The sequence below is a fragment of the Nicotiana tomentosiformis genome, chromosome 3 (genome assembly GCF_000390325.3).
Source record: "Nicotiana tomentosiformis chromosome 3, ASM39032v3, whole genome shotgun sequence".
NCBI classification, from domain to species: domain Eukaryota; kingdom Viridiplantae; phylum Streptophyta; class Magnoliopsida; order Solanales; family Solanaceae; genus Nicotiana; species Nicotiana tomentosiformis.
In genome coordinates, this window is record NC_090814.1 from 141,791,878 (window position 1) to 141,818,766 (window position 26,889).

At 32.2% G+C, this 26,889-nt stretch overlaps 3 protein-coding genes and 1 non-coding gene across 5 annotated transcripts; 2 read left to right on the plus strand and 2 right to left on the minus strand.

Annotated features, from left to right (window-relative positions):
* The first annotated feature begins 401 nt into the window (after window positions 1-401).
* LOC104092478 (gibberellin 3-beta-dioxygenase 1-like) lies at window positions 402-2,280 on the plus strand. Its single transcript, XM_009598088.4, has 2 exons — window positions 402-954; window positions 1,507-2,280. The coding sequence occupies exons 1-2, from the start codon at window positions 500-502 to the stop codon at window positions 2,141-2,143; spliced, it is 1,092 nt and encodes a 363-aa protein (XP_009596383.1). The 5' UTR covers window positions 402-499; the 3' UTR covers window positions 2,144-2,280.
* A 6,002-nt stretch (window positions 2,281-8,282) lies between these two features.
* Window positions 8,283-8,354, plus strand: TRNAD-GUC (transfer RNA aspartic acid (anticodon GUC)). The gene has a single exon. It is a non-coding gene; the product is annotated as a tRNA-Asp (tRNA).
* Window positions 8,355-13,227: 4,873 nt separating this feature from the next.
* Window positions 13,228-16,917, minus strand: LOC104092477 (uncharacterized). 2 transcript variants are annotated; one of them, XM_070197742.1, is made up of 2 exons: window positions 16,671-16,917; window positions 13,228-16,520 (listed from the first exon to the last, which is right to left on the minus strand). In XM_070197742.1, the coding sequence occupies exon 2, from the start codon at window positions 16,471-16,473 to the stop codon at window positions 13,336-13,338; it is 3,138 nt and encodes a 1,045-aa protein (XP_070053843.1). In that variant the 5' UTR covers window positions 16,474-16,520; window positions 16,671-16,917; the 3' UTR covers window positions 13,228-13,335. The 2 variants fall into 2 exon arrangements, with proteins under 2 accessions (XP_070053843.1, XP_009596382.1); XM_009598087.4 differs by having other exon boundaries at window positions 13,228-16,573.
* Window positions 16,918-20,892: 3,975 nt separating this feature from the next.
* LOC104092476 (molybdate transporter 2) lies at window positions 20,893-22,954 on the minus strand. The gene has a single exon (XM_009598086.4). The coding sequence runs from the start codon at window positions 22,833-22,835 to the stop codon at window positions 21,426-21,428; it is 1,410 nt and encodes a 469-aa protein (XP_009596381.1). The 5' UTR covers window positions 22,836-22,954; the 3' UTR covers window positions 20,893-21,425.
* Between the last annotated feature and the right edge of the window lie 3,935 nt (window positions 22,955-26,889).

The following is a 26,889-nucleotide window of genomic DNA, read 5'->3' on the forward strand; positions in this document are numbered from 1 at the left end:
AAGGCGATTTTTGAATTAAATTGAACTTAATGAAACAAAACATTGAGGTTTTTAAAGATTGAACTAAACCAAATTAACAATACGATGGTGGGGCAAACCTCCACGAAGACATTGCAACTATACTTAAAAGGGATATAGAATGTGTGAGAAAAAGAATTGAGATACCTTAACCTGCAGTATTTTGATCCAATTTTTCCCTAGAGGACAAGATGGTCCATTCAACTTTTGTTCTTTTGTTCGTCCAATGATAGTTTATCCCGTAAGCAGCTCGCTTTCATTTCTTGTCCCCTTCCTTGTATATCGACATCACAACTTCCCCAAAACCACTCAAAACTTTCTTTAATTTTATATATTTCTTTCTTCCCAGCATTCGTTGTCCCCATCCTCATCCATCACCTGTATATATACACTTCCCTTTTCATCATTCCCTTCACAAAACAAATCCCACTCTCCTTCTTATAACTAACTTTCCATTACATTAGCATTTGATTATTACACTATGCCTTCAAGAATCTCAGATGTTCATCAAAAACAACTTGACTTGTACACAATAAAAGAATTACCCGAATCCCATGCATGGCGATCATCATTAGATCATGATTACCAATCCAATGACTCATTAGAGTCTATTCCAGTGATTGATCTAAACGACAATAAATTCGCAATGGAAAAAATAGGCCATGCATGCAAAACATGGGGTGCATTCCAAATCATAAACCATAATATATCTCAGAGTTTACTGGATAATATGGAGGGAGCTGGAAAGAGACTTTTTTCCCTTCCGATGCAGCAAAAATTGAAGGCCGCTCGTTCTGCAGATGGAATTGCTGGTTATGGGGTGGCTCGCATATCGTCTTTTTTCTCAAAGCTCATGTGGTCTGAAGGGTTCACAATTGTTGGTTCCCCACTTGACCACGCCCGCCAACTTTGGCCACATGATTACAAGAAATTCTGGTACTTTCACTTATATCATCCCTCACTCCAATTTTAATTCTCATGCACGTATACATGTTGATGAAAAGATCTTTCTTTCTCAGAAAACATGGTGTATTTTCGATTTTCTTTTACCTTTTTGTTCATGCTGTACTGAGCTAGGAAGCATTAACTAAAAGATTTATCGTTGTTGCTCAACGATGAATCCAAGATTTAAACGTGGCGGATTCAAACTTTTAGGATATGTACAGCCCAACTCGTATCACCTGCGAAATTAGGGGTACAAAATTTACTATTTAATTTACAGAAACTTTAGTAAATTTTTACTTATATTTTCAAGTTATCGCAAAAATATTAGGTTAAGTTAATCCGTACTCATGATTTGTTACATATACACTTTCTTAGCGGAAGGATACAAGACTTAAAATTTCATGATCCCTAAGAAAGATTGGAGAGATACCACTTTTTTTCTTTTGTTGTTTCCTAGTTTTATATCCATTAGTTGTACTGCTTACAACTTTTCATGTCATTTACACTATGTAGTGCTTATCTTTTTTCTTTTTGAATTTTCAGTGAGATAATCGAGGAATACGAAAAGGAGATGGAAAAGCTAGCAGGAAGACTGATGTGGCTGATGCTTGGGTCACTTGGCATAAATAAGGACGATGTGAAATGGGCTGTTGGCCCAAGAGGAGTAGAATCCAAAGGAGGATGCTCTGCCCTACAACTAAATTCTTACCCGGCATGTCCGGATCCGGATCGGGCAATGGGTCTTGCTGCACATACGGATTCTACCATATTAACTATCCTTCACCAAAACAACACAAGTGGTTTACAAGTGTTTAAAGAAGGAAATGGTTGGGTCGCGGTTCCTCCTTTGCCCGGTGCATTAGTTATAAATGTAGGTGACTTATTACACATATTGTCAAACGGGTTGTACCCGAGTGTTTTACATCGGGCGGTAGTGAACCGAACCCGACACCGTTTATCAATGGCTTATTTATATGGGCCACCGTCATGGGTGAAAATTTCACCGCTTTCTAAATTGGTAGATCAAGGGCACCCTCCAATGTATAGGCCAGTGACGTGGAGTGAGTATTTGGGGACTAAGGCAAAGCATTTCGACAAAGCACTTTCGTCTGTGCGGCTTTGCGCTCCTCGTATTGGATTTGCCAATCCCAAAGATCATAATAGCGTCCAAGTTGGCTAATTTGACTACTAATAATTACCTTTTAATTTTCTTTTTGGTTTCTGAAAATATATATCTACTTGTGTTCCTTTTAACTCTTTGGAATTTTTTTTGTTAATATTTCGAGATAAATGAAAAATATGTTGATCATTTTATCATCCTTTCTACCTCTGTCCTTTCTAAATTTTCTAATTTACTAGCTTTAGGATAAACGCTTTGCGCGTATACCTATATCGATGAATGCTAAATTTTTAAAAAGCTATATAAACATTAATTCCTCTATTTTACTTTACATAACACATTTTTTTATTAAAATAAGAAAAACGGATAGATAGATTCATGTACATATTTTAGTTGTAGACAAAAATAATATATACATAATAATTAATTTTAAACAAAGATCTAATGTAATTTGTTTTTAGTCATTTTATATTTAAAAATATATAGCTTTCGACTTGCGACTTTGAATAATTTTGATACATGGTTTGAATTGTGTGAGTTATTGCGACTTTGAATAATTTTGATACATGGTTTGAATTGTGTGAGTTATTGCGACTTTGAATAATTTTGATACATAGTTTTAACTTTGTGAGTTATAATTTTTCTTTTCTGTTTTTTTCTTTTAGTTCAAATACCAATAAAATTTACTGGCTTTAACTTTTAGAAAATACAATTCTACCAACCAAAACTTAATTAGTTTTGCTAGTAAACTTCATGAGTTTATTGATTAGTGCAAGTGTGCAATTTCAGTACTAATATCAGTAATGGTAATCGTTCATCGTCATTTACCAATTGATGTGATTTTTTATATTGATCAATTATTTGTTTGGTTGGAGTTAAGTTCTTTTTCTTTAAATAAATATTTCATATAACTAATAAGTTTACTATTTTTCTACCTATTTAAAATCTCTTGATTACTAATAGATATTTCCTTTGTCTCAACTTATTTGTGTCTTTCTCTTTTACACACACTTAAAGAAAACATTAATTAGAAGGCTATTTAATTCAATAAATTTTTGACTATTTAATCTTTATTTATGTCTTAAGTATAACATCTTTTCATTGAACATTTACTTTATTTATATGTCATCTCCATATTCAAAAACAATTACTACTAAGAATAAAATAAAAATATAATTAATTTTGTCTTAAACTTTTAAAATGATAAATACTTTGAAACATCTATTTTTATAAATTACGATAAATAACTTGAGATGAAGGGAATAGAAATTAATTCCTTTATATTAATCGTATATTGGCTTATTTTGACTCTAATTCCTCATCTAGCTTTACTTTTAGAATAATCAATAGTACTTGGAAAATAAAAAGAAGAATCAGTAATAGTAGTCCTTTTCTTCAAATTAAAAAGTAATAGTAGCTCTTCAATTTTTGCCTTTAATGTCTTGAATCCAAATCTAATGCTTAGTGGTGAGATATTAAAGCTTTGAAATTTGAATTCCTGAAACGTATTTCAACGTCAAAATTAGTTCGTTTATTTAGTCCTAAATATTAGGATTTTGAATTATAAAAGGAAAAACTTAGTTTATTTTAATGTCTTAAATATTGGGATTTCCTACTATAATAACTAAAATTATAGTTGATTTTAAAATCCTAAATATTAAGAAACTAATAAAATAATTATTTTATTCATTGTGAATTATATTATTAAAAGATAAAAAAGGCGAACGACATTTCGCTAAAAGCATTTGTGCCTTAAATATAGTTAGATAGATAGATATAGATATATAAAATTATAGTCCTTGTAAAAACTAACTTGAGTTACAAACGTAAAAAATATTGTTATGTTGATTGAAGGATATTTTTATAAGATTTATAAATTCTTGTGAAAGTTAACTTCAGTTACAAACGTAAAGAATTTTGTTATGTCGATGTGTAGAATATTTTTATTAGATTTATAAATCCTTGTGGAATTTAATGTATTTTCTAAACCTAAAAGAAGTTAAAATTGCTCGAAAATTTGACCTAAAATATTTAGGCCTTTGCGTTTAATTCAATATTTACTAATAATAGAATAGTGATGTCTATCAAATTGAAATTGTGTTCTACCTATTGAAGATCCAAATTCACGCCAAAAATTACTCATGAAAAAGACCAATTTGAAGAATCGTTTTCCTCTACGGAAAGTAAAGAATCCCAAACGTTAAAGGAATTGAAGTGCTAAAGTTTTGCCTAAAATGTTTGGAAAGAATTACTGTTCAATTTGTTATTATATTTTTTTTAAAATATCATACATTACATAATTCAAATAAGGAAAGATTTAATACACAGAATTTCGTTGAATTTAAAGTCTTTAATATTAAGAAAATAACTAAATGATTATTTCTAAATATAAAAAATTAATCAAATGACTATTTTATCCAGTATGAACTATATTTTTAAAGGGGTACAAAAGACGAACGATATTTCGTAAAGATCTTTCGTGTTTTTAATATAATATAAATTAATTCTTTCGCTCTATGTCTTAGTTTGACTAATCAAAAAATTTAAGAATATAACAAATGACTTTTAAATCTTGTGAGTGTATAACATATTAGAAGAACCTTTTAGATTTTGTTTTGTAATACCAAACCTTCCATGTGCTTTTTGTAAGAAACTATAGCTAAGAGTAAAATGTGAACTTGGAATAAAAAATTATTAAATATAGAAAGATGATAATTTTATTAAAGAGATTGATAAAATATATTACTTGAAAAAAAGAAAGAAAAAAAGACACGTAAATTGAACGAAGGGAGGGAGTGCGACACAAAAGTAAGACAATTTATGTGACATAGAAATCTAGACTAGGGATATATTACATAGAGAGCTAGCTAGAGTAGGTATATATTGTTTGTTGTTTTAACTCAAGAGGGCCAGTACAATTGGACAAGATAGGGGCAAAATTAAATTAGAATAAGGGTTGGGTTCCCACAGAAATATAATGGGGCGCCGAGTAGACAGTAGAGGATAAGTTAAACAATAATATCATAAAATAAATAATAATAAAAAAAGAGATCCGAACAAAAAAAATACAGCCTCTGTTGGCGTTTCTGTAGTTGTGGACAGATGACTACAGAGGAAGAGGGAAAGATAATGAGTTTGAATATATATACTAAGGTAAGAGGACACAAGAACAGACATGTTTTTAGCACCCCCAAAACAGTAGTACAACGCTGAGAGTACATAAAGATAAAAACATGGTTAAATCAAAACATACTATGTTACGACACGGCAAAGAGGAAATCAATGTTCCATGACGTGAGTGAGTTAATTATAAGGAGAAAATTCCATAGCAGAATAATACAAGTTGTGTAAAACAAAAGAAAACAAAAGCCCAAAAGCCCACCACATGTTTGTCAGTTTTCAAAAATGTCTTAATCTCTTATACTACGTGATCTCCCCCTCTTCGTGTCTTTCTCTATACCTCAAGAAAAATGTTGGCTGGTGGCTGAACTCTAGGGACATTTTTAGAGAGAATGGGATAGCTATAGGAAAGGCAATCCCTTATCCCTCCAAAATAGTAGTATGGGTTGGGGAAGTGATTTCCCTCTGCAACAATCTGCCTTTTCTCGATATTATAATGGATCCTAATGCAACCAAGGGCGGATCCTGTGCTTCAACTCCGAATTCATCCGAACTCAATAATTTTAATACAATTTTTAGATTTTTAGGATAAAAATTAAATCTGATCTCGTAATTTTAAAAGTACAATAAATTCATATTAAAAATTTTGAAGATCTAACCTACTAAGTTAAAATCGTGAAACCTCTCCCAAATCCGCCTAAAAACCCATGCATATATATATGACAGTTATTTTTAATGTAACCGGAGTCCTCATTGCACCAAGAGAATTCTGCCTTAGATTATTCAGATGATATATATATATGACTATCCTAGGGAATTGGGATTGTCGTGATCTGCAGTCTCTTTATCTTCCTCCCGTCTCTGCTGGATAAACAATTTTTTTTAGTGTTTCGCTTAGTTGTTCGATATACGTTTGGAGTTAACTAACCCAGGTAAGTTCTGCTTAGGAGGATAAAACATTCCTATCAAAAGCGATATCATATTTCGGTTGTTAATTAAGATTTGTGTAACATTTATCGCTCTGCCATAACGTTTGTTGGTTGCCGGGTGACAAATCACGTGTGCTACTGAAAATATTGCGGTGAAATAATAGGATAAAATTAATGATTGTCACTGTACATGTAAGATTGTGTTGACTATGTGGATTTTGCCTCACCTTAAATTGAGCTGCTATTGGATGGATGTTGTTGCGATTCTTTTGTCAACTTTCAATTATTCAAGTTGTTTTTTTAGATATTTCCGTGTAATTTATCAACAATAATATAAAATTAGTATGGTAGACCCAAGTTTGTGATGTCACGTTCAGTAGCGGAGTCAGAATTTTCATTAAGAAGAGCCAAAACATAAAAAAATAAACTCATCAAAAAGTCAAAAGATACCATTATATATATTTTTTTTTTAATTTTTTTTTCTAAATTACCTAGCTATACAGTTTAATTTTCCGACGAATATGTGTCGGGTGATACCCCTTTGGTGTATGTGACTCCGCCACTGGTCACATCTCATTGAGAAATTTGAAAGTCTCCCATATATCATATTAACCAAATTTATTACTTCAGTTGCATGTTTCTCACAACACTGCGTTTATTACTATATGTAGTACGTATTTTTAATTCTTGCAGAAAACCTAAAGTTAAAAACTAAGCAAAATTTTCAAAAACAAAATTTTTAAGAGTGCTTAACAGCACTTATTATAACGAAATTTAGTAACATCAAGCCATTGCTAATTTATCAATGTACGACTTATGTCATGTGAGTACAATAAGAGGGAGAGCTACTTGCATATAGTTGATTTCTGACTACTTATTACTTTAAAATTTCACGTATTATTATTATTATTATTATTGTTGTTGTTGTTATTGTTGACTGTTGTAGTGGTGGTTAGGGGTGTTCATAAAAATCCGAAAAACTAAACTAAACCGACTAAAAAAATCTATACTTTTTTGGTTTGGTTTGGTTTTGGTTTTGAATTTTAAAAAACAACCAAATTTGATTTTGTTTTGATTTTAATCAAAAAATAACCGAAAAAATCGAACCGAATATAGAAGCATCTATTTAAAATTTATTATTATACCTATATATATATATTTAAACAAAGTTTCTAAAAAATTTTGTTACATTTTAACAGTTTGCACTTTTAGTCGAGTTCTTTGCTATTATAGTAATCTAGTTCTTTGCCTTTACATTCTAGTTTTATTTGTAGTTTTCTTTTGCTAAGTACAAGAATTTATTTATTTCATGTTAGAAATAATTTATTTTTAATTGAGTCCTAAATTATTCATCACTATTTGGTTCAATTATCATCAATATATTATTGGTTTGGTTTGATTCCAATATTTGAAAAATCGACTCACTTGATTTGGTTTCTTTTTAGGGAAAAACCGATCCAAATCGAACCATGAACATTTTTAGTGACGGTTATTGTGCTCTGCTGATATATGAACTTGAGAAGCTTTCCTTAATCATCGTGATTTACAACGGTGAAGTTCAGATCAGCGAGTCCCACAATTTTTAGCCGTAATAAACTCTCTAATTGTCTCCTCGCGTACGTTAAGCTGAAAATCCTTAAATAAAGCCTGATGCTTGCCGGCCTATTCTATGTCTCTATATGACACTGACACAATAAGCAGACAATTGAATTCCTATAACACCTAAGAATACATTGATCATACACTAAAAACTAAGGGACATGCATGCCCTATCATTTTCCCTTTCCCAAATTCGTCAGTGTTCCATTACCTGACCAAGTGGATAAAGTTTTATTGGAAGTCCCACATCAACATCAGTGTGGGATGGTGCAAATGAAATGGTCTTAGATATTTTTTACGCCACGAGTTAACTTTTGATATTGAGTTAGGCTAAAGGTGTATTTTATTATCGAGTTATTTGCTGAATATAAAAATCAACCTTTTCCTTTTGAATTTCAGTTGATAAGAAATGATAGTATATTGTTGCAAATATACATGGTTTTGTCATGTGGCTTTGTGGTACTTGATCATTATTTGGAAGAAAATTTGCGTTTTGTTGGCAGCGTATTGTATCAGTTATTATTATGTGTAACTCAACCACTTAACAACAAGTCGTTGTAGTATAGTGGTAAGTATTCCCGCCGGTCACGCGGGTGACCCGGGTTCGATCCCCGGCAACGGCGTATGGTTCTTAAAAAGAAAAGTTATTTTTATGTGCAATAGAAAGTGCCTAGCTGCCAGGTGACAGATTTACTCATTGGGAATCTAAAGGAAGTGGATTAGTAGCAGTTGGACCAACAAACTTACAGCTCCATTAATTGAACAATTGTTAGATGAAGTTATTCCAGTAACACTAATCTTCACATGTTCCTTAATTTGCCTTACAAATCTATGCTAGACATTAGGTGGGAACAGCCAACGTATTAGACATACATCTTGGGCTTAACCATCAACAAAGGAAGCACATGAAACTAGGGGTGGCAACTGGGCCGGGTTTCCACCTTTCCAGTCATTCTCGATACAATTTTTAAATATTAGATTTTCCGTTATTTAAATCGTCTGTCTCCGTCACCCGGTCCTATGTGGGCCTCGCGGGCCCGGTCCTAAATGGGCCGGTCCTAAATGGTTCTGGGCTTCGCGGGCCTATTGTTGGAACCGGCTCGGGACCGGGACCGCGAGCTAACGGGCACGGGTTTAGTGGTCCCGTCCCGGTCCGGTCCCGGGCCCAACAGAAAGTTTCTATTTTTAGTTTTTTTTTCCATATAAGTTAGAGAAAAAAATAGTAATAAAGATATATAAGTTATATTCGATTTATATATTATATATACATCTTAAAATATATATATATACATCTTAAAATATACTATATATACATCTTAAAATATACTATATATATATAGATATACTATATATATATATATATATAGTATAGTATAGTATAGTAGATCTTAAGATATATATGCATCTTAAGATATATATACATCTTAAGATATATAAGCTATAAGATATATAAGCTATATATATATATATATAGTAAGATGTATATATAGTATATCTTAAGTTGTATACTATCGAATATGACTTATAAACTATGTATATATATATTATAGTATAGATAGTATATTATAGTATATATATACATTTTAAGATATATATATAGTTATATAGTTATATAGTTATATATACATCTTAAGATATATAAGCTATATTCGATTTATATACTATATATACATCTTAAGATATATAAGCAATATTCGATTTATATACTATATATACATATATATATATAGTAAGATGTATATATATTTTAGTATAGTATAGTATATACTATATATACAACTTAAGATATATAAGTTATATTCGATATATTCGATATACATATATATATAAGCTTATATATATATATATACTATACTATACTATACTATGTATATATCTTAAGATATATAAGCTATATTCGATTTATATACTATATATACATCTTAAGTATATATATATATATATATATATATATATACACATTGTACTATACATACATAGTATATAAATCATATTCGATAGTATACATCTTAAGATATAATATATATATATATATATATATATATATATATATATATATATATATATATATTATAGTATAGTATATACTATATATACAGCTTAAGATATATAAGCTATATTCGATATATACATATATATAAGCTTATATGTATACTAAACTATACTATAATATAAATACATCTTACTATATATAAGCTATATTCGATTTATATACTATATATACATCTTAAGATATACTATATATACATGTATATCTACTATATATATCTAGTATATCTGGTATACATAGTATATCTTAAGATGTATATATAGTATAGTATATATAGTATAGACTATAGTATAGTATAAATATAAGCTTATATATATATACATCTTACTATATATAAGCTATATTCGATTTATATACTATATATACATCTTAAGATATACTATATATACATGTATATCTACTATATATATCTAGTATATCTAGTATACTATGTATATATAGTATATCTTAAGATGTATATATATAGTATATCGAATATAGTTTATATATCTTATGAGATGTATATATAGTATATTGAATATAGTATATCTTAAGATGTATACATATCTTAAGATATATATATAGTATAGTATATATAGTATATCTAGTATACTATGTATATATAGTATATCTTAAGATGTATATATAGTATATCTTAAGATGTATATATAGTATAGTATATATAGTATATCTTAAGATGTATATATAGTATATCGAATATAGTTTATATATCTTATGAGATGTATATATAGTATATCGAATATAGTTTATATATCTTATTAGATGTATATATAGTATAGACTATAGTATAGTATAAATATAAGCTTATATATATATACATCTTACTATATATAAGCTATATTCGATTTATATACTATATATACATCTTAAGATATACTATATATAAATGTATATCTACTATATATATCTAGTATATTTAGTATACTATGTATATATAGTATATCTTAAGATGTATATATAGTATATCGAATATAGTTTATATATCTTATGAGATGTATATATAGTATAGTATATATAATATATCTTAAGATGTATATATATCTTAAGATATATATATATATATAGTATAGTATATATAGTATATCTTATGGTGTATATATAGTATAGTATATCTTAAGATATATATATATATATATATATATATATATAGTATAGTATATATAGTATATCTTAAGATGTATATATAGTATAGTATATATAGTATATCTTAAGATGTATATATTGTATATATAGTATATCGAATATAGTTTATATATCTTATGAGATGTATATATAATATAGACTATAGTATAGTATAAATATAAGCTTATATATATATATATACATCTTACTATATATAAGCTATATTCGATTTATATAATATATATATATACATCTTAAAATATACTATATATACATGTATATCTATTATATATCTAGTATACTATGTATATATAGTATAGTAAATATAGTATATCTTAAGATGTATATATAGTATATCGAATATAGTTTATATATCTTATGAGATGTATATATAGTATAGACTATAGTATAGTATAAATATAAGCTTTTATATATATACATCTTACTATATATAAACTATATTCGATTTATATACTATATATACATCTTAAGATATACTATATATACATGTATATCTACTATATATATCTAGTATATTTAGTATACTATGTATATATAGTATATCTTAAGATGTGTATATAGTATATCGAATATAGTTTATATATCTTATAAGATGTATATATATCTTAAGATATATATCTACTATATATATCTAGTATATCTATGTATATATAGTATATCTTAAGATGTATATATAGTATAGTATATATAGTATATCTTAAGATGTATATATAGTATATCAAATATAGTTTATATATCTTATGAGATGTATATATAGTATATCGAATATAGTTTATATATCTTATGAGATTTATATATAGTATAGACTATAGTATAGTATAAATATAAGCTTATATATATATACATCTTACTATATATAAGCTATATTCGATTTATATACTATATATACATCTTAAGATATACTATATATACATGTATATCTACTATATATATCTAGTATATTTAGTATACTATGTATATATAGTATATCTTAAGATGTGTATATAGTATATCGAATATAGTTTATATATCTTATGAGATATATATATAATATAGTATATATAATATATATATATAATATAGTATATATACTATATATACATGTATATCTACTATATATATCTAGTATACTATATATATATATAGTATATCTTAAGATGTATATATAGTATATCGAATATAGTTTATATATCTTATGAGATGTATATATAGTATAGACTATAGTATAGTATAAATATAAGCTTATATATATATATATACATCTCATAAGATATATAAGCTATATTCGATTTATATACTATATATACATCTTAAGATATACTATATATAAATGTATATCTACTATATATATCTAGTATATTTAGTATACTATGTATATATAGTATATCTTAAGATGTATATATAGTATATCGAATATAGTTTATATATCTTATGAGATGTATATATAGTATAGTATATATAATATATCTTAAGATGTATATATAGTATATCGAATATAGTTTATATATCTTATGAGATGTATATATAGTATAGTATATATAGTATATCTTAAGATGTATATATATAGTATAGTATATCTTAAGATGTATATATAGTATATCGAATATAGTTTATATATCTTATGAGATGTATATATAGTATAGTATAAATATAAGCTTATATATATATATATATATATATATATATGTATATCTTAATTTTTTTTTTTTTTTAAAAAAAAATCTTTAAAAAAATAAATAAATAACTGTTGGGCCCGCTAAAGGACCGGGCCGGTATCCCGGTCCGGTCTCGGGCCCAATCATAGGACCAGCCCACGAGACCGGACCGGGCCCGCTCAAACCGGACCAAACGGTCCTGGCCCGTTTAGCCGTTTGGTCCGCGGTCCCGGGCCTGGACCGACCCACTTGCCAGGCCTACGTGAAGCTAGTAATATAATTATCGGTAAAGGTTCTATATTAAGTGGGCGTTTGAACATAAGAATTGTGAAATTTTGAAAATAAAAGTGAAATTCTTTTTCAAGTGAAAATAGTATTTAAAAATAGAGTTTTTTTTAAAAAAAAAATTTGTGAGTGTTTGAAAGTGAAAATTTTGAAAAATAGTTTTTTTGAGTTTTTATAATTTTCGAAAAATTCCAAAATTCAACTTCGAGTGAAATTTGAAATTTTGATTCTGAAAAAAGTGAATTTTTTCCGAAAAAAGGGGGAATCTTTTTTATGGCCAAACGGGCTTTACTGGAAAATCAACTGAACGCCGGAGGATATATATCTTGCATATTAGACTCTTATAGTAAATTGTGTGCTCATTATCAGACGGGTAAAAGCATATTGGAGGAAGAAAAACAACTCAGAAACACTGGATATAAACTGCTCAAAATGTACATACAAGAAGTCAGTAAATGTTCCCTTTTTTGTTTTTTCAAAGAGTAATCTCACTCAGTCTACATCCTGTTCTTTCTCATGATTTTTGACCCCTGAGGTAAGTTCAGCTTCAAATGCCGCAGAAGGTAACCTCTCGTATACCCGGGACCCAACCGGTAGAAGCTTAATCTTGCCCAGTTTAAGTGCTTGGCTAAGCTTCTCATAATTCCACCTCTGCTGAATATATACTAAAACTGCAAGAACAACTGCAGCCACAGGTATTGCAATGTCCCCAAACTCCGTGTAAAAATCAAACCTGGGGTTGACAAACTCATATTCCTCAGAGAAGTAGGGATTGGGAACAGGAGATCTGATGTAATCATATACATGAGGAAGAAGTCTAACGGACGTAAGCCCAATATAATATAGCTTTCTGAGTGGTTTGCAATGGATTTGCCAAACAAGGTTGCCTATTACTTGAGGAAGCAAAAAGAAATCTTGAATCAAACCCATGTACTCCTCCAATTCAGTTTCCCATTCCCTCAACGTGTGGAAATTTCCAGTGGAATCTACGTAATGTTCAGCACGAAGAGGTTTCTGGCTTGTATTAAAGGAGTGGATGAACAAAACAATGGTATATCCAACAGCATGTATTATCAGTGTACTGAGAAGTACCCACTTGTCACTTGGAACGCGCTGTGGTTCAAGAGGGTTCCTCGTCAGTAATCTGATACGGGATCTCCACACCTTTTGGCTGAGCCTCACCGTTACTAAAAAGGCAACAAGCACAAGAACCTTGACAGTATAATCGATCAGACGAATCCACTGGCTGCTATCAAGATCGTAAGATGGAGTCTCATTGGTTTCAGCACCCACCATTTTGAACAGAGCCTCTGCACCTGTGATCAAAGGCAGGCTGTAGCCAAGAGCTTGGACACATAGCATCGCAAGCGAGACATAAGGTACTGATTCTGCATTATCTCTGATGTAAAGTAGTTGGCTGGAAATGCAAAAAATTGCCACAGAGAGTGTCAAGACGCGGAGGATTCCCTCTATGCCCCTGCGCGAAAGAATTTCTTCTCGTTGCTTCCTGTACATAATGGGGAATGTTTGAAGGTTCACAGGATTAAAATAGAGTGGATCATCCTCATTCCTTTGACTAGATACGGAGATTTTAGCTGCTGGATTGACCAACCAACGAGCAGTGGTTGGTGGATATGCTATAACCACCTCGATTAGACAATCCAATCCAGCCTCAAGGTCCATACTTTCTGATAGAAGTTTCCACGAGGCTCGAACATCCCTGCAACCAATGAGGTACATTTTTCCAACATGCGGATCATACAACCCCTCTATGAAAAGCAAAGAGATGTTGTATGATGTTCCAGCGAGACTGAGTTGAGCAGAAACATTTAAGAGAAGCTGTTTCTCTGTGTATTCAGCTTTAGCATGATACGAGTTCTCTTTTTCACTGATTGAGCCATTTGTCAAAGGCCCAAACATTGGACCAAGAGAGAGAATCTCCATCTCAATATCAAATCTTTGGTGAGCTGAATCAGGGATTTGATCCGCTACTGCTGATGTGTGAAGGCTGAGATCTTCAGAAAGAATGGAAAGGCTGACTGTAAAAGAATCTGCATCTTCCAGTTTTGGGAATGTCAACAGCGATTTTTTAAACATTGAACCGAAGTTGAAGGGCTCATTTTTCTCAAGGACTGCCGCAGCTGCATTGATTTTTGAGTACTTGTAGTATGGACGAGAAGCAGTGTATTGATCCCACAGCTCAACAGGGCGGATTAGTTTCTCAAATAATAAAGGGAAGTAAGGCCTACCGCTTCCATCGATGCTGGAAAAATGGCCAGTGATTATGCTCCTCTGTGTTATGGAAAAAGACAGCGGAACATACAAGCAGATTCGAGAATCACAGTTGCTTCCTTCTGCACCAGCAAGTCCACGGCAACCAACCATACAAAGCTGTCCACTGGAAGATTTCCAGATTCCTTCAGCAGAAAGAGTCATGTTATTAAGCCCAGTCCTTTGTGTTGCGGTGAACTGATTCTCAAACGGAGACACCACTCTAAAAACGGAAGAGACCCTTGTAAAAGAGACATTATCTTTTGAAGAACTTTTATCACATCGAACATCCTGAAGGACAAGCTTGACATCTTTAAAACCTCCTTCCGTGGCCTTTATCTCCTTATCTGATGTAAATGGACCCAATTGACTGCAAAAATCATCAGTACCATTGCATTTCCAGTTTGGCACAACTGTTAAGGCTTCTTGGTGAGTGAATCTTTGAAGAATATAACAGAAGTCAAGCCCTCTATATGTATTTAAGTCAGTACTCAGACTATCTTTGTACGGGTATGGATCACAAGCTTTTGAAATAAGCTTTTCCGAGGCAAATTCGTACTTAGAAGAAGTTCCTAGCCAAGAAGACATATGAACTTCATCAAAGTACTTAAAACTGGTTTTTGGGTTTAAGCTTTTCATGGTTCCAACAATAGCTCTATTTGTCAGTGTATTTGTTATAGGATAATGAAGCACGAGCAAAATTCGATCATCTTGCATAAGAGGTGGCTGATTAGTATAACCAGATTCCTTTACCCACTCCCACGGATCACTAGACTCTTGCTGACGAGAAGGCAACATGGTTGTCCCTAACAAACACATTACTCTTTCCCCTTGACTTTTCTTCGATTCAACGTATACTCCTTCAAACAACACAGAGAGCTGGGAATGACCGGGCCATATATCAAAATGAGGACTTCTTTCGTAGGGTTTACTCGAAAACAACCCATCTAGGGTGACACCAATCTGCAATATACCACTCACACTCACAGACTTCTTAGACCGATGAGCACGATCAACATCAGTAACCCAAAACGAAACTAAGTTTGACAGAGATCGAAGATCTAATGATTTGTTCAAAAGATCTCTATCATCAAAGGGCATCAGGGAAGCCTCATTGGACACTTGCCACCAATCTCCATTCAAAGAGGATAATTCATGTTTTATGCTAAAGATTCTATTATCATCAGGTTTCATTTCAGAAGCAGAAGCTAAAACGAAAGCACATTCTTTCTTGACCTCATCAGTTCTTTCATATTTGTAAGTCATAGAAGTTCTAGTCCTGGGTCCTAATTCTCCATCTACTACATAAGAATGAACAAAACCTACTGACAGCAGCATCAACCAGATAATACCAGCCATTGTCAAATAAGAAGCAAAAAAAGACGCACCTCCAATATCAGCTAATACTGAATAGCAAACGATTCATTAATCAAGATTCCTCATATTCATAACTAACCCACTATCAAAACACAAATACAAAATAGGGAAGTTAGCAAAATTAAGTCTTTGATCACAAAATTACTGAATCTTGACTAGGAAGCAGCAAGTGAACTAACCTGGTAACTCAGTGGTTACTTAAAATCTTGATACATAGCAAGAGAAATGGAACCCAGAAGAGTATGATTTGAGATGGAATTGTGAAAAAGAGTAGTTGGAGAAAAAAAGATTGGTGTTTTGATTTTTGATTTTTGATTTTGATTATTAGGGTAAGTAAGAGAGTAAGGTGTGAAGTTGAAGTCAAGGCAGCCGATGATGGAGACTCTGGTGAGTGGTGACCGCTGACCGGGTTAAGTCAAATCTATTTCTTATAAGCCGTGTCTCTAACTCATATAATCTGTGTCTTTATTATTTTGCTCGGAAAAGAACAAAAATAGTCCCTTAATTAATAAGCAGAGATCTGAGTTAATCAGTTTACTTAATTCTCAGTTAATTAAACCTCCTTAGCCCTTTTGGAGCTGGAAAAGAAATAAGTGTGCGAATGTGACAATGAATCTTCTTGAATACTTTTCTACTAATTTATCAAACGAGAGAATTTTATAACCTAAGTATAACTCATTAAGTACTCCAAAACATTTGCATACTGGTCATTGTTTATTTTCAGAGTATTTGTTTGATAATATGTTCAACTTATTATACCAATATATATAAAAAATGGTATGAAAATAAGAAATTCTTTACATAAAATATACTCCTATGAGCTACATAAAAATAAATATCTAATAGGAGTATATTTTATGTAAAGAATTTCTTATTTTCATGCCATTTTTATAATGTACATATCTTTATTTCTTTACATAAGATATGTACATTATAAAAGAAATAAGAAATTCTTTACATAAAATGAGGAAAGATATGTACATTGCAAAATTGAAACTCAAGAGCCAAAAAAGAAGTCTCATAAAGAATGAGACATAGAAACTCAAAAGAAGGAAAGATATGTAAACTATAGAACATGTTGTGATTCACAATTATTGAAGAATATATATGATATTTTAGAAAAATTGACATCAAGTATATATCTTATTTTGTTTGTTAATTTTGATGTCAAATGGAGTTCTTATCCTAGTTAATAGGTGATGAGGGTATTATTTGAGTTCAAAAGTTAGCGGTTATGAGGAATTCCTTCAAATGAAAATCAATAAAAGCTTTAGTGCAAGTATTAACAATTTGGTGGAGAGAAACTGAGATTAGAGGAAGTGCTGTTTTTTTAAAATGCGGTTTCAAATCTTGTCTGTCTGTTCTTCACCAAACTCGATCATCCATTTAAAGAAAAAGAATATATTTGAATAAGTCACTAGCGCCCTGTCCACAGCCAACATAGTGTGACACAAAAACAACAACAACAACAACATATCCAATACAATCCCACAAGTGGGGTCTGGGGAGGGTAATGTGTACGCAGATCTTACCCCTATCTGGAGAGATAGAGATAGGCTGTTTCCGATAAATCATCGGCTCAAGATAAGGTATTAAGGAAGAAAAGGGGAAAAAGAAGAAGAAAGAGGGGGGAGAAAGAAAGACGAGGGATCATTGCGGCAGAGAGAAATCATTTATCAGTTGGCTGTGATTCATAGATAGGACGTCAATGTTTCTTAGTGATGTCCAAACCTTGTGAAAAAAATTTCGATTGAAGACAAACAAGATCAAGAGAGGAAATTTCAAGATGCAATAGAACCTTGTTCTCAACATGATAGAGAGAAACTATGTAGCTAGAAATATTCTTACATACACCTTGTTCTCAACATGATAGAGATGCTCGACAAACATGCTGCTGAGGATAAAATTAAAGCACAACAAGCATAGGGCTGGAATTGTCTTGTATTGAATTAAATGGTTTTTTAAAGTGATTGGACTGAAGCAGATATTGGATCTTCTGGATTCAGCTGACTGGCAATGGATACTCCAGCAGCAGGCGTGCTCTACACTTCTATCACACAATCCATATTTCTCTCAGCTTTTCTGCTACTCGAAACAACTTGCCAGAATTAGGAAATAACTGCAGCCTATAGCGTGCATACAGATCAGAAGATTTCAACTAGATGACTAAAGTACTTCTCACAGTAAATTAAGTGCTTAATCTGCTGAAATATTGAAAGAAGTAAAGGAATTCTATTCCTACCTGGTACATTCTCTCAGGTGAGGCCAGTTATGTCTAACAACTGATCTAAAGAGAGGATCTCCAGTCTGATATAAGTTTGGCATCTGGAACAGCTTTAACATGGAAAGATAGCGAATTTGATAAAAATAGGAGAGTTAGGTTTTTATTTTCTCCAATGCTTGGAAATCTGTGATCATTTTCTGCATCAGCATCCTCCCGTCATAACTTTACTGTTGTATTTATTTATAAAGCCACTGGCGACCTCTTTTTAAGTATAGCTGTATGCCTGTATGTAAGATAAGTAGGATTTACTGTATCCATGATACCTTTTCCATAGGTCCACGGGATGAAGTTCCTTCCAAAATGCTAAGGACCATAAGCCTGTTCATGCTACAGATGCTTCCAAAATGAATATTTCGCTGAGTGAGTGGAAATGTGCTAGGTAAGCACAAGCATATTCGTGAATCATATCCATCAGTGTCATTCTCCATTCCCATTCAACCAACCATGGGAAGAATCCCATGTTTTTGGATAAATGGCTGTTCCAAAAAGATCAGTTCTTGCTCCTGAATAGATGTAATTCTCTAAACGAGAGTGTTCTTTCAAGACAGCAGATACCTTTGCAGTTTTAGAGTCAGTTTAGATTTGTTTCTGCTGAACAATGCATATCTGCACTTACGAGCTTATAATTCATGAGATCTTTCACTTCAGTCTCCCAGACAAGGATAACTGATCCCTGATTCTTACTAAGCAACATGCTGTGCACTTTAAAACTACATCGATGTCAAAATTTCAGGGAAAAAAAAAACTTTCAAAGAACTTTACAATATTGCGATTCCTTCATAGACTCAAATCCTGTCATCACACAATTCATCTTGACACATGGACTTCAAAGCTGTAGATTTTGTTAGATACAAAATGGTAATTCCAGTCACAGTAGCTTGTCTTATTTAGCGTCTGATTTCTAGTTGTTAGCGTCTGATTTCTAGTTGCTCTAGATGGCGAGGTTCTAGTTCAGGTTGAGCCAGTTAGGCCAGCTCAGGTCCCAGAGGGGTTTATTGCTATCCCAGTGCTTCAAAATGCCTTGGTCCGTATGATTGGTCTTATGGAGAGCATGGCTCAGGCAAATGTACTTCCTATGGCACCAACTACTTCTCGGGCTGGGGGAGGAGCTCAAACTCCCTCTACTCGCATTGAGGCAGATGACTCAGGGATATCAGACCCTAGGAGCATTTCCGGTTGGGGTGGTTCAACCTATTGTTGCAGCATAGCCGCGAGAGGGTATTAATAAGGCATTATACAATTGTCCTTACTTAAAGGAAGTTAGAAGATTTTTTCTTGCTGCAGTCAATCAAGGATCGTCACAGAAATCAACAAAGCCTTCTGAAAAAAGGTATACTGCGGTCTCCATGAGGCATATTACTATTAGGCGCTCTTCTTCACTGTATTCCTCCGCATAGAGTCCTTCAAAAGTCATTGTCAGATCAGAGCAGCTTAGGGATTGTATGAGGAGACCATCTTTGCAGCACATCAGAAAAGTTCTCAACCTTGTTGGGCAAATACATGCACAATATGCAAAAAGAAGCTAGTTTCAGAGAGGAGTAATTGGTTCTGACTAGCTTCTTATGCCCAATCTCTATTTTTTTGAAATGAGAGAGTTTTAGTGTTTCCATATATCTTATCAGTTCCAAGCTTCATCTTAGAAAATACAGATAAAACAGGTTTGCCTTCTCATTCAACCTCTGCAGGGGCATTTAAACTTGCAAATGCTTTGGATTTTCTCATCCTTCTTTGAAAGGTTCAAATCCAAAAGGCTATGGGGTAGTGATCACCTAGAGCATAAAGAGCCAGAACTAGGCAGCAGAATGAAGGCAGAATTACCATTTAGAACAAGAAAACTTTTTTCTTCGTATCATCTTATGCTGAAAGATGAAAGCCCATAGATCTCGCACTTATTAGAACGAAAAGTGAAGAAGTCAAGAACCCAAGATACACAAACTATCATGTATGATCGTCAATTGATACCTAATTATATAGTTGCTTTCTGGTGCTGAGTGACACTAAGGAATAAAACAAATTCAGACTCAGAAATTTTGTAAGCATACGTATGTACTTTTCCTTGTCTAATGATTTACACCATGTGAACACAAGTCAACAATTATGATAAAAAGCCTAGAGAGTAAGAAAGCCAACAGCTTATACCAAATGAATAAGCACAAAGAAATAATTCTGTTCTCCCGATCTGAGTACATTTCTCGGGAAAAATTACTTCTTTACACCAAGAGTCAAACCAAGGTTTTGAAACAGTGTACAGTACTCAATCGCCTAGAGGCACATTAATTCTTCAGAAATATGCTGAGATAGCTACCTTATGTTTAGATGCTCTACTAACCTGAGAGTGTAGTAGTTTGAAGAAATTCCCTCACTCAAACAAAATGAGCTTCCTCATTCCTCATCACAATTTTAGAGCAATTTCTAAGTTCAATTTCATTTTTAGAAACCGTTGTCCTCCTTTGTATAGTCTCAGATGCTGCTAGAGATATACATAACAAACAGATGTCAAAGTAATACAAAATCTTTCCTTCATTTTTTTTAAAAATAAATATCAAAGTTATATAGATAATGAACGATAGTAGCCCCACAAACTAGCATTTTTACACGGACTAGTCTTGTTCCGTAAGATTCTCGTGCAGAAACGTCTTACGGATTGAGACTAGGCTTCATCAACGTTTGACCTGGAATTTGATCTCCCTATGCCGGTACCAAAGCAGTCCAAATGCCTCAACTTCAACAGCAAAAACAGCACAATACCGCACCCAAATCCCAGTGCAGCGCTGGACCCTGTCAATGAGACAGCAGCACAAACCAACATCACAAAAGATTCTTCCTTCGAATTCATATCCCTTGACGCCATAGCCAATTCAATCCCAGCAAATAACAAAAGCACCCCAAGTATCCCAATAGGAAACTGACTCAAAATCCTCACAAACGAGCTCCCAAATACAAGTCCAAGAACCAATTTCCCCAATCCAAGAAAAGCCACTGAAGCCCCACTCCTCCCACCAAATCTATACTGTCCAGCTAATCCTCCTGCCCCGTGGCAACACGGCATTGCTCCAAACCAACAGCCTACCAAATTCATTAACCCAACACTCACTGAAACTCTTGTAGCTGACACTTCCTTTTCTGGGAACAAATCAGCTGACAGTTTACACACTGCGATCACGGAATTTAATACGGATAACGGAATCTGTGGAATCGCGCCCCTTAAAAAACCGATTTTCCAGTCTTCCCACGTGATTTTTAAAACATGAATCTTTGACGGGCCAAATTTAATATCACCAATAATTGAAGGATCGCGCACGAAACAGAGGATCAACCCCAGCAAAAACACAATAAGAGCTGCTGGAATCGCTGATAGTGTACGTAATCTGCGCCGAACTCTGGGTTGATTACAGTCGTTGGTTACAATAATTCTGTCTTCCTCGTCGTCCTCAACAACTTCACCGGAGCCGGTGACTAGTATAAGAAAAGATACAGCACTGAGAGCCAAAATAAGGCCATCAAGACCAAGCCACGGACGTGGGGTTGTACTGCTGGCTTTAGTAGTGGCCGTAAAGTCTTGATCATAGCGTATGTATTTAATAGCAGAGAAGGCAAAAGCGAGGCCTTGAGAGAGCTGAACGCCGCGAACAACAGGGAGCGGAATAAAGCGGTAGAAAAAGGACATAAGGCCAGTGGCTCCAAGGAAGAGAAGGGTGGAGGCGGTGGAGATACCAGCGGCGGCGATTTGAGGAACAGTAAGATGAGGTGTTTCAGAGACGGCGACGGCAGCGATGGATTTCATGGGTTGAACAGGCATCGGAATTCCGAAGAGAGCGCCAGTGATGATGTTGTAAAATGCAGTGAAGATAAGGGTAGTGCTGAGGTCGAGATGGGAGACTAAGGTTAGTGTTAGAACAATGGGGATGTAAGTGCCTAAGTCGCCGACGGAGCCGCCGAGTTCGGAAAGGAGGGAGGTTTTGAGACGGAGTGAAGTGGTGAATGGAAGGGTGGAAAGGTGGCTTCGCCACCAGCTGCGACGGAGGAGGGGAGTTGTATGGTCAGAAGTTTGCTCAGCCATTTTTGCCTGTGGAAGTGGCCAGGGGAGGACTGATCACAGATGTGATATGAACTTATGAAGGTGGCGGGCACGCAATTAAACGGAAAATGACAGGCTTTTTCTAATAACAACTAGGGAAGGTTGGAATATTAGGAGTACATACCATATATATATATTACATTACATTACAACTATTAATAAGGGAGAATGCTTCCGGTCAAAGTGAATTGACTGAAAAACTCAAATTATCTCCTGTCATCCTCCTTGCCTATCTGGGGCAATTTGGACATTTAAGTCGAATGTGCTTTAACGCCATATATTTTATTCTCTGCCTTTATTTATTTGACTAGACAAAATACTGAAACGGTGGTCCCCTTTAATTTGTCACATTTACACGTTCAGCAAGCTGAGGGCTATTATGATTCATGGCCCCACTATCATTTCACACTAATTTTACAATTTACGTTCTTATGCGCATGTTTAGATTAATGAGTAAAATCCACTTAAATTTATCATCTCACATCCAACTCCACCTTAAATCAACAACAATATGCCCAATATATTTTTACAGTATGCGATTTGATAAAAATAATATATACGTAGATCTTACGCTTACCTCGCAAAAATAAAAAGACTATTTCAGAAAGACTCTCAAAAGAAGCAAAATTTACATCATGTTTGAAAAATAAAATTTCCCTTAAATGAGTATACTAATTATGTAATGTTTAAATTGTGTATATAGTTTTTTCTCTTACTTTATAGTTTAAAAGCGAGTAACATTTTCTGTCTTAATATTCTATTTGATATTAAAAATAAGAATAAACAGAATATTAACTACTATAATCAAGCAAAATACAAATTATTTTACAAAAGGCTAATCCTTAAATATTACTACGCCATCTCAAACCAAAACATTGAGTTACTTTTATTAATTGTTAATTAAGCTATTCTCATTTACAAAATAACTTGCTCCGACTTAATGTAAAATACAAATTGTAAATTTATGTTTATATATATATATATATATATATATATATATATATATATAAAAGATGAATTGAGTAATCTAATTAAGAAATAATACAGACTCAAATTAGATCTCACAGTATCGCTTGAAATGCATTAATTTCACCATTTGAATCTTCATGATTATTTTGAATATTAAGTAAACATTTCAAGGTGCAATTGTTTAAAAGAAGACATCTCATCTTATTTAATACTATTAACAAGTGAATTATAGAAAAATGTAAATTTTTTGGTTATTCACAAGTTAACGAGGTTTAAATAAATTAGAAACTTTTTTCTTAAATTTAACATGCTCAGAAATTACCAAAATGTGTTGCCTATGAATTTTTGTGCTACTAATAAGCTTACTTATTATTTTACTTAAAAAAGATATATTGTAACTTTCATATTAGAATATGAGGAAAAAACAACACACAACAACAAAGAAAAGCAAGTTGATGAAATATTGGGACCATTTTACTCCTTTTTCCTCTATGTTTAATTCTAATAAAATAAGTTTAATCATATAGTTAACTCGGAAACAAAATAGTTTTTCTTGACTAAAGATACATATGAAATTTCTATCTTTAAATATATTATTTAAATTTACATGAATGATCTTTATAAAATAATTGGAATAATACAATTAAGAATATTATCTTTGTAATTATGTGTTAGCATGGGCCATCCCACGTCTAGTTACAGGTACAAACCATAAGATTTACACCTTTAGCTTTTGAGTCCGATAAATTAATTCTTTGAGCTAATGCTTTTTGGTGGTTCTCAATATTTTGAAACATTTACTGATATTAATCGTTCTCACAGTCGTGAACTCTTAATTGTACATGCAACTCCATAAAAAGAATCTAATTACGCTCAAAAATTTGAAAATGAGAAGAAAACAGAAAGTTACTAAGCAAAACGTGACATTAAAATTTAAGAGAGTTAATTTTCTAACCCATTCAAAATTCCAACCACGATTAATAATATAATATATATATTAATATATAATATAGTAGTATATATTATATTTATATATTTGTTTAATAACAAGGAAGCCAGGTAGCTTATAGCCTAGTCTTTAATCATCTTTCTCTTTTTAACTTGTGAGGAATGTTTCTCTGCTATTAGATATGTGAAAAGCCGTTGATATTAATTCATTCCCATCTTTGATAGTTGTTGATGTTGATCGAGAAAAGCATAAATAAATATCTTATTCAATGTCTATAGCTGCAAATACGTTAGGCCAACTGGACAATTTAAGTCCCAGATAAGGAGTGTGTGTTGTATTTATCAATTTCATTTTATTCGAAGAATTAACCTAAATAGTCGTTCGTCCAACTATTTAAATTAAAAATAACTTGTATAGGTATAATATATATATATAATTATATATAATTTATGTATATGACTAATAAAAGTAAATAAGGAATATAAGCGATTATTTTCGTAAAAATCCTTTTGATTGTGATCTTCCCAATCAGCTCTTCCGTACACGAAAAGTCAGAGCCAAGTTGGTGAAATCGTGACTACACAAAATCTGAAAGGTCCCTTTTTCCCTGGGGATAAGGCTGGTCGCTCTTCGAAAAATCTGAAAGGTGTTGATTTTGCAATCATCAATGAGATGCCCCCAATGAATTTATTTATTTAATAAAGGAAATTTACCATAGCTAAATCCAAGAGCTATTAATAGATTATAGCTACCTTTTAATTAAATTGTACTTTTCTATATGAAACTTAAATTATACTTTTCTTTTTTATTACTTAACTATCCTATTATTGTGGGAAGATATTTAAAAGGAATGAAGTATTCGCTGTTTTCCTATTATATATATTATATTTTATATATATATAGAAGAGATGAGGAGGTCGACCAAGGGCATTATTGTCATTTCAAAAATATAACTATTCCCTCCCTTTCAATTTAGATGTGGTAGTTTGACTCGGTACGGAGTTTAAGGGAAAAAAAAGACTTTTGAAACTTGTGATCTTAAAAATTTAAAGGGTAAAAACTTTGTGGGACTATAATATTTGTGTTACTATAAAAACTTCTCATTAAAAATAAAATAAAAAATTTAAAATTGAATTATAATATGTTTGAAAAAAAAAAAAAAGTAACTACGGAGTACATTGTATAACAGGCTCAACAGTTTGATTGCCGGTTTCAATTGACCGAAAAAAACCAAAAGCAAGGTGACCCAAACTTGAATTCTTCAGTGGACCCCATTTCTCATTCTAACCTTACTATCTTCTTTGAATGCACTACTTAATTAATGAGACTACTTCACTCACACCTTCACTGTCTATTCTTTTTTTCATTTAGTACTTTTAATTAAAAAAAATTATCTGTTGGGTAATTTTATAATTCAACGTTTATTTGATTAAAAACATACAATGGTTACATACATTTATATATAACAATTCTAATGTCTCCTTCAAAAATATTATTTCAATTGTTTTAGGCAAAATACATAATTTACCACATGAACTATAGACTAAATTTTCATTACACATTTTTTGCGAACGAAAATTATTTTACATACTCAATCTTTTTAAAATGTGTCTAAGACACACTTCTTTTGCAACGTGGCTTGCGCGTGCTTAACAAAAAATGAAAGCGCGTTCACATGTTAATTTGTTATTCCAATCCTTATTTAGATGACATATATCAAAGTTTGATTTTTTTCTTTCTTTTTAACATTATTGGTTCCTCTTTACCCCTCTCCCCCAAACCCACCCTTCTTCCTCATCTCACACCATTTTCTTTTCTTGAAAAATTATAGCCATCTATTAATTCCCATACAACCATACTATCTGAAATTCTTTTAAATTGTTCAATTCATTTGAATTATTTCTCTCAAAGATCCTTAGTATTTTGGTTCTTTATCTTCAGATTTTTCCCATTCAGTTTTCTTTTTCTGTTTGTTTTAAGATTCAACTTTTTGTCTTCTTTCCCACTTTGTCTATGTTCCCAACTTTCAGAAATTGATAAACATAGCTAAATGATCGAGAAAAATTACAGAGCCTCATTGCCTTCTTCTCCTTTTCATTCTCCACCCATCTTCTTTTT

What these genes read in the sequence shown, in the direction of transcription:
- LOC104092477 (XM_070197742.1), bottom strand. Translation starts at nt 16,473, where the DNA reads ATGGCTGGTATTATCTGGTTGATGCTGCTGTCAGTAGGTTTTGTTCAT.
- LOC104092478 (XM_009598088.4), top strand. Translation starts at nt 500, where the DNA reads ATGCCTTCAAGAATCTCAGATGTTCATCAAAAACAACTTGACTTGTAC. An exon ending in CATGATTACAAGAAATTCTG is followed by an intron (nt 955 to 1,506) that starts GTACTTTCACTT and finishes TTGAATTTTCAG; the next exon opens with TGAGATAATCGAGGAATACG.
- LOC104092476 (XM_009598086.4), bottom strand. Translation starts at nt 22,835, where the DNA reads ATGGCTGAGCAAACTTCTGACCATACAACTCCCCTCCTCCGTCGCAGC.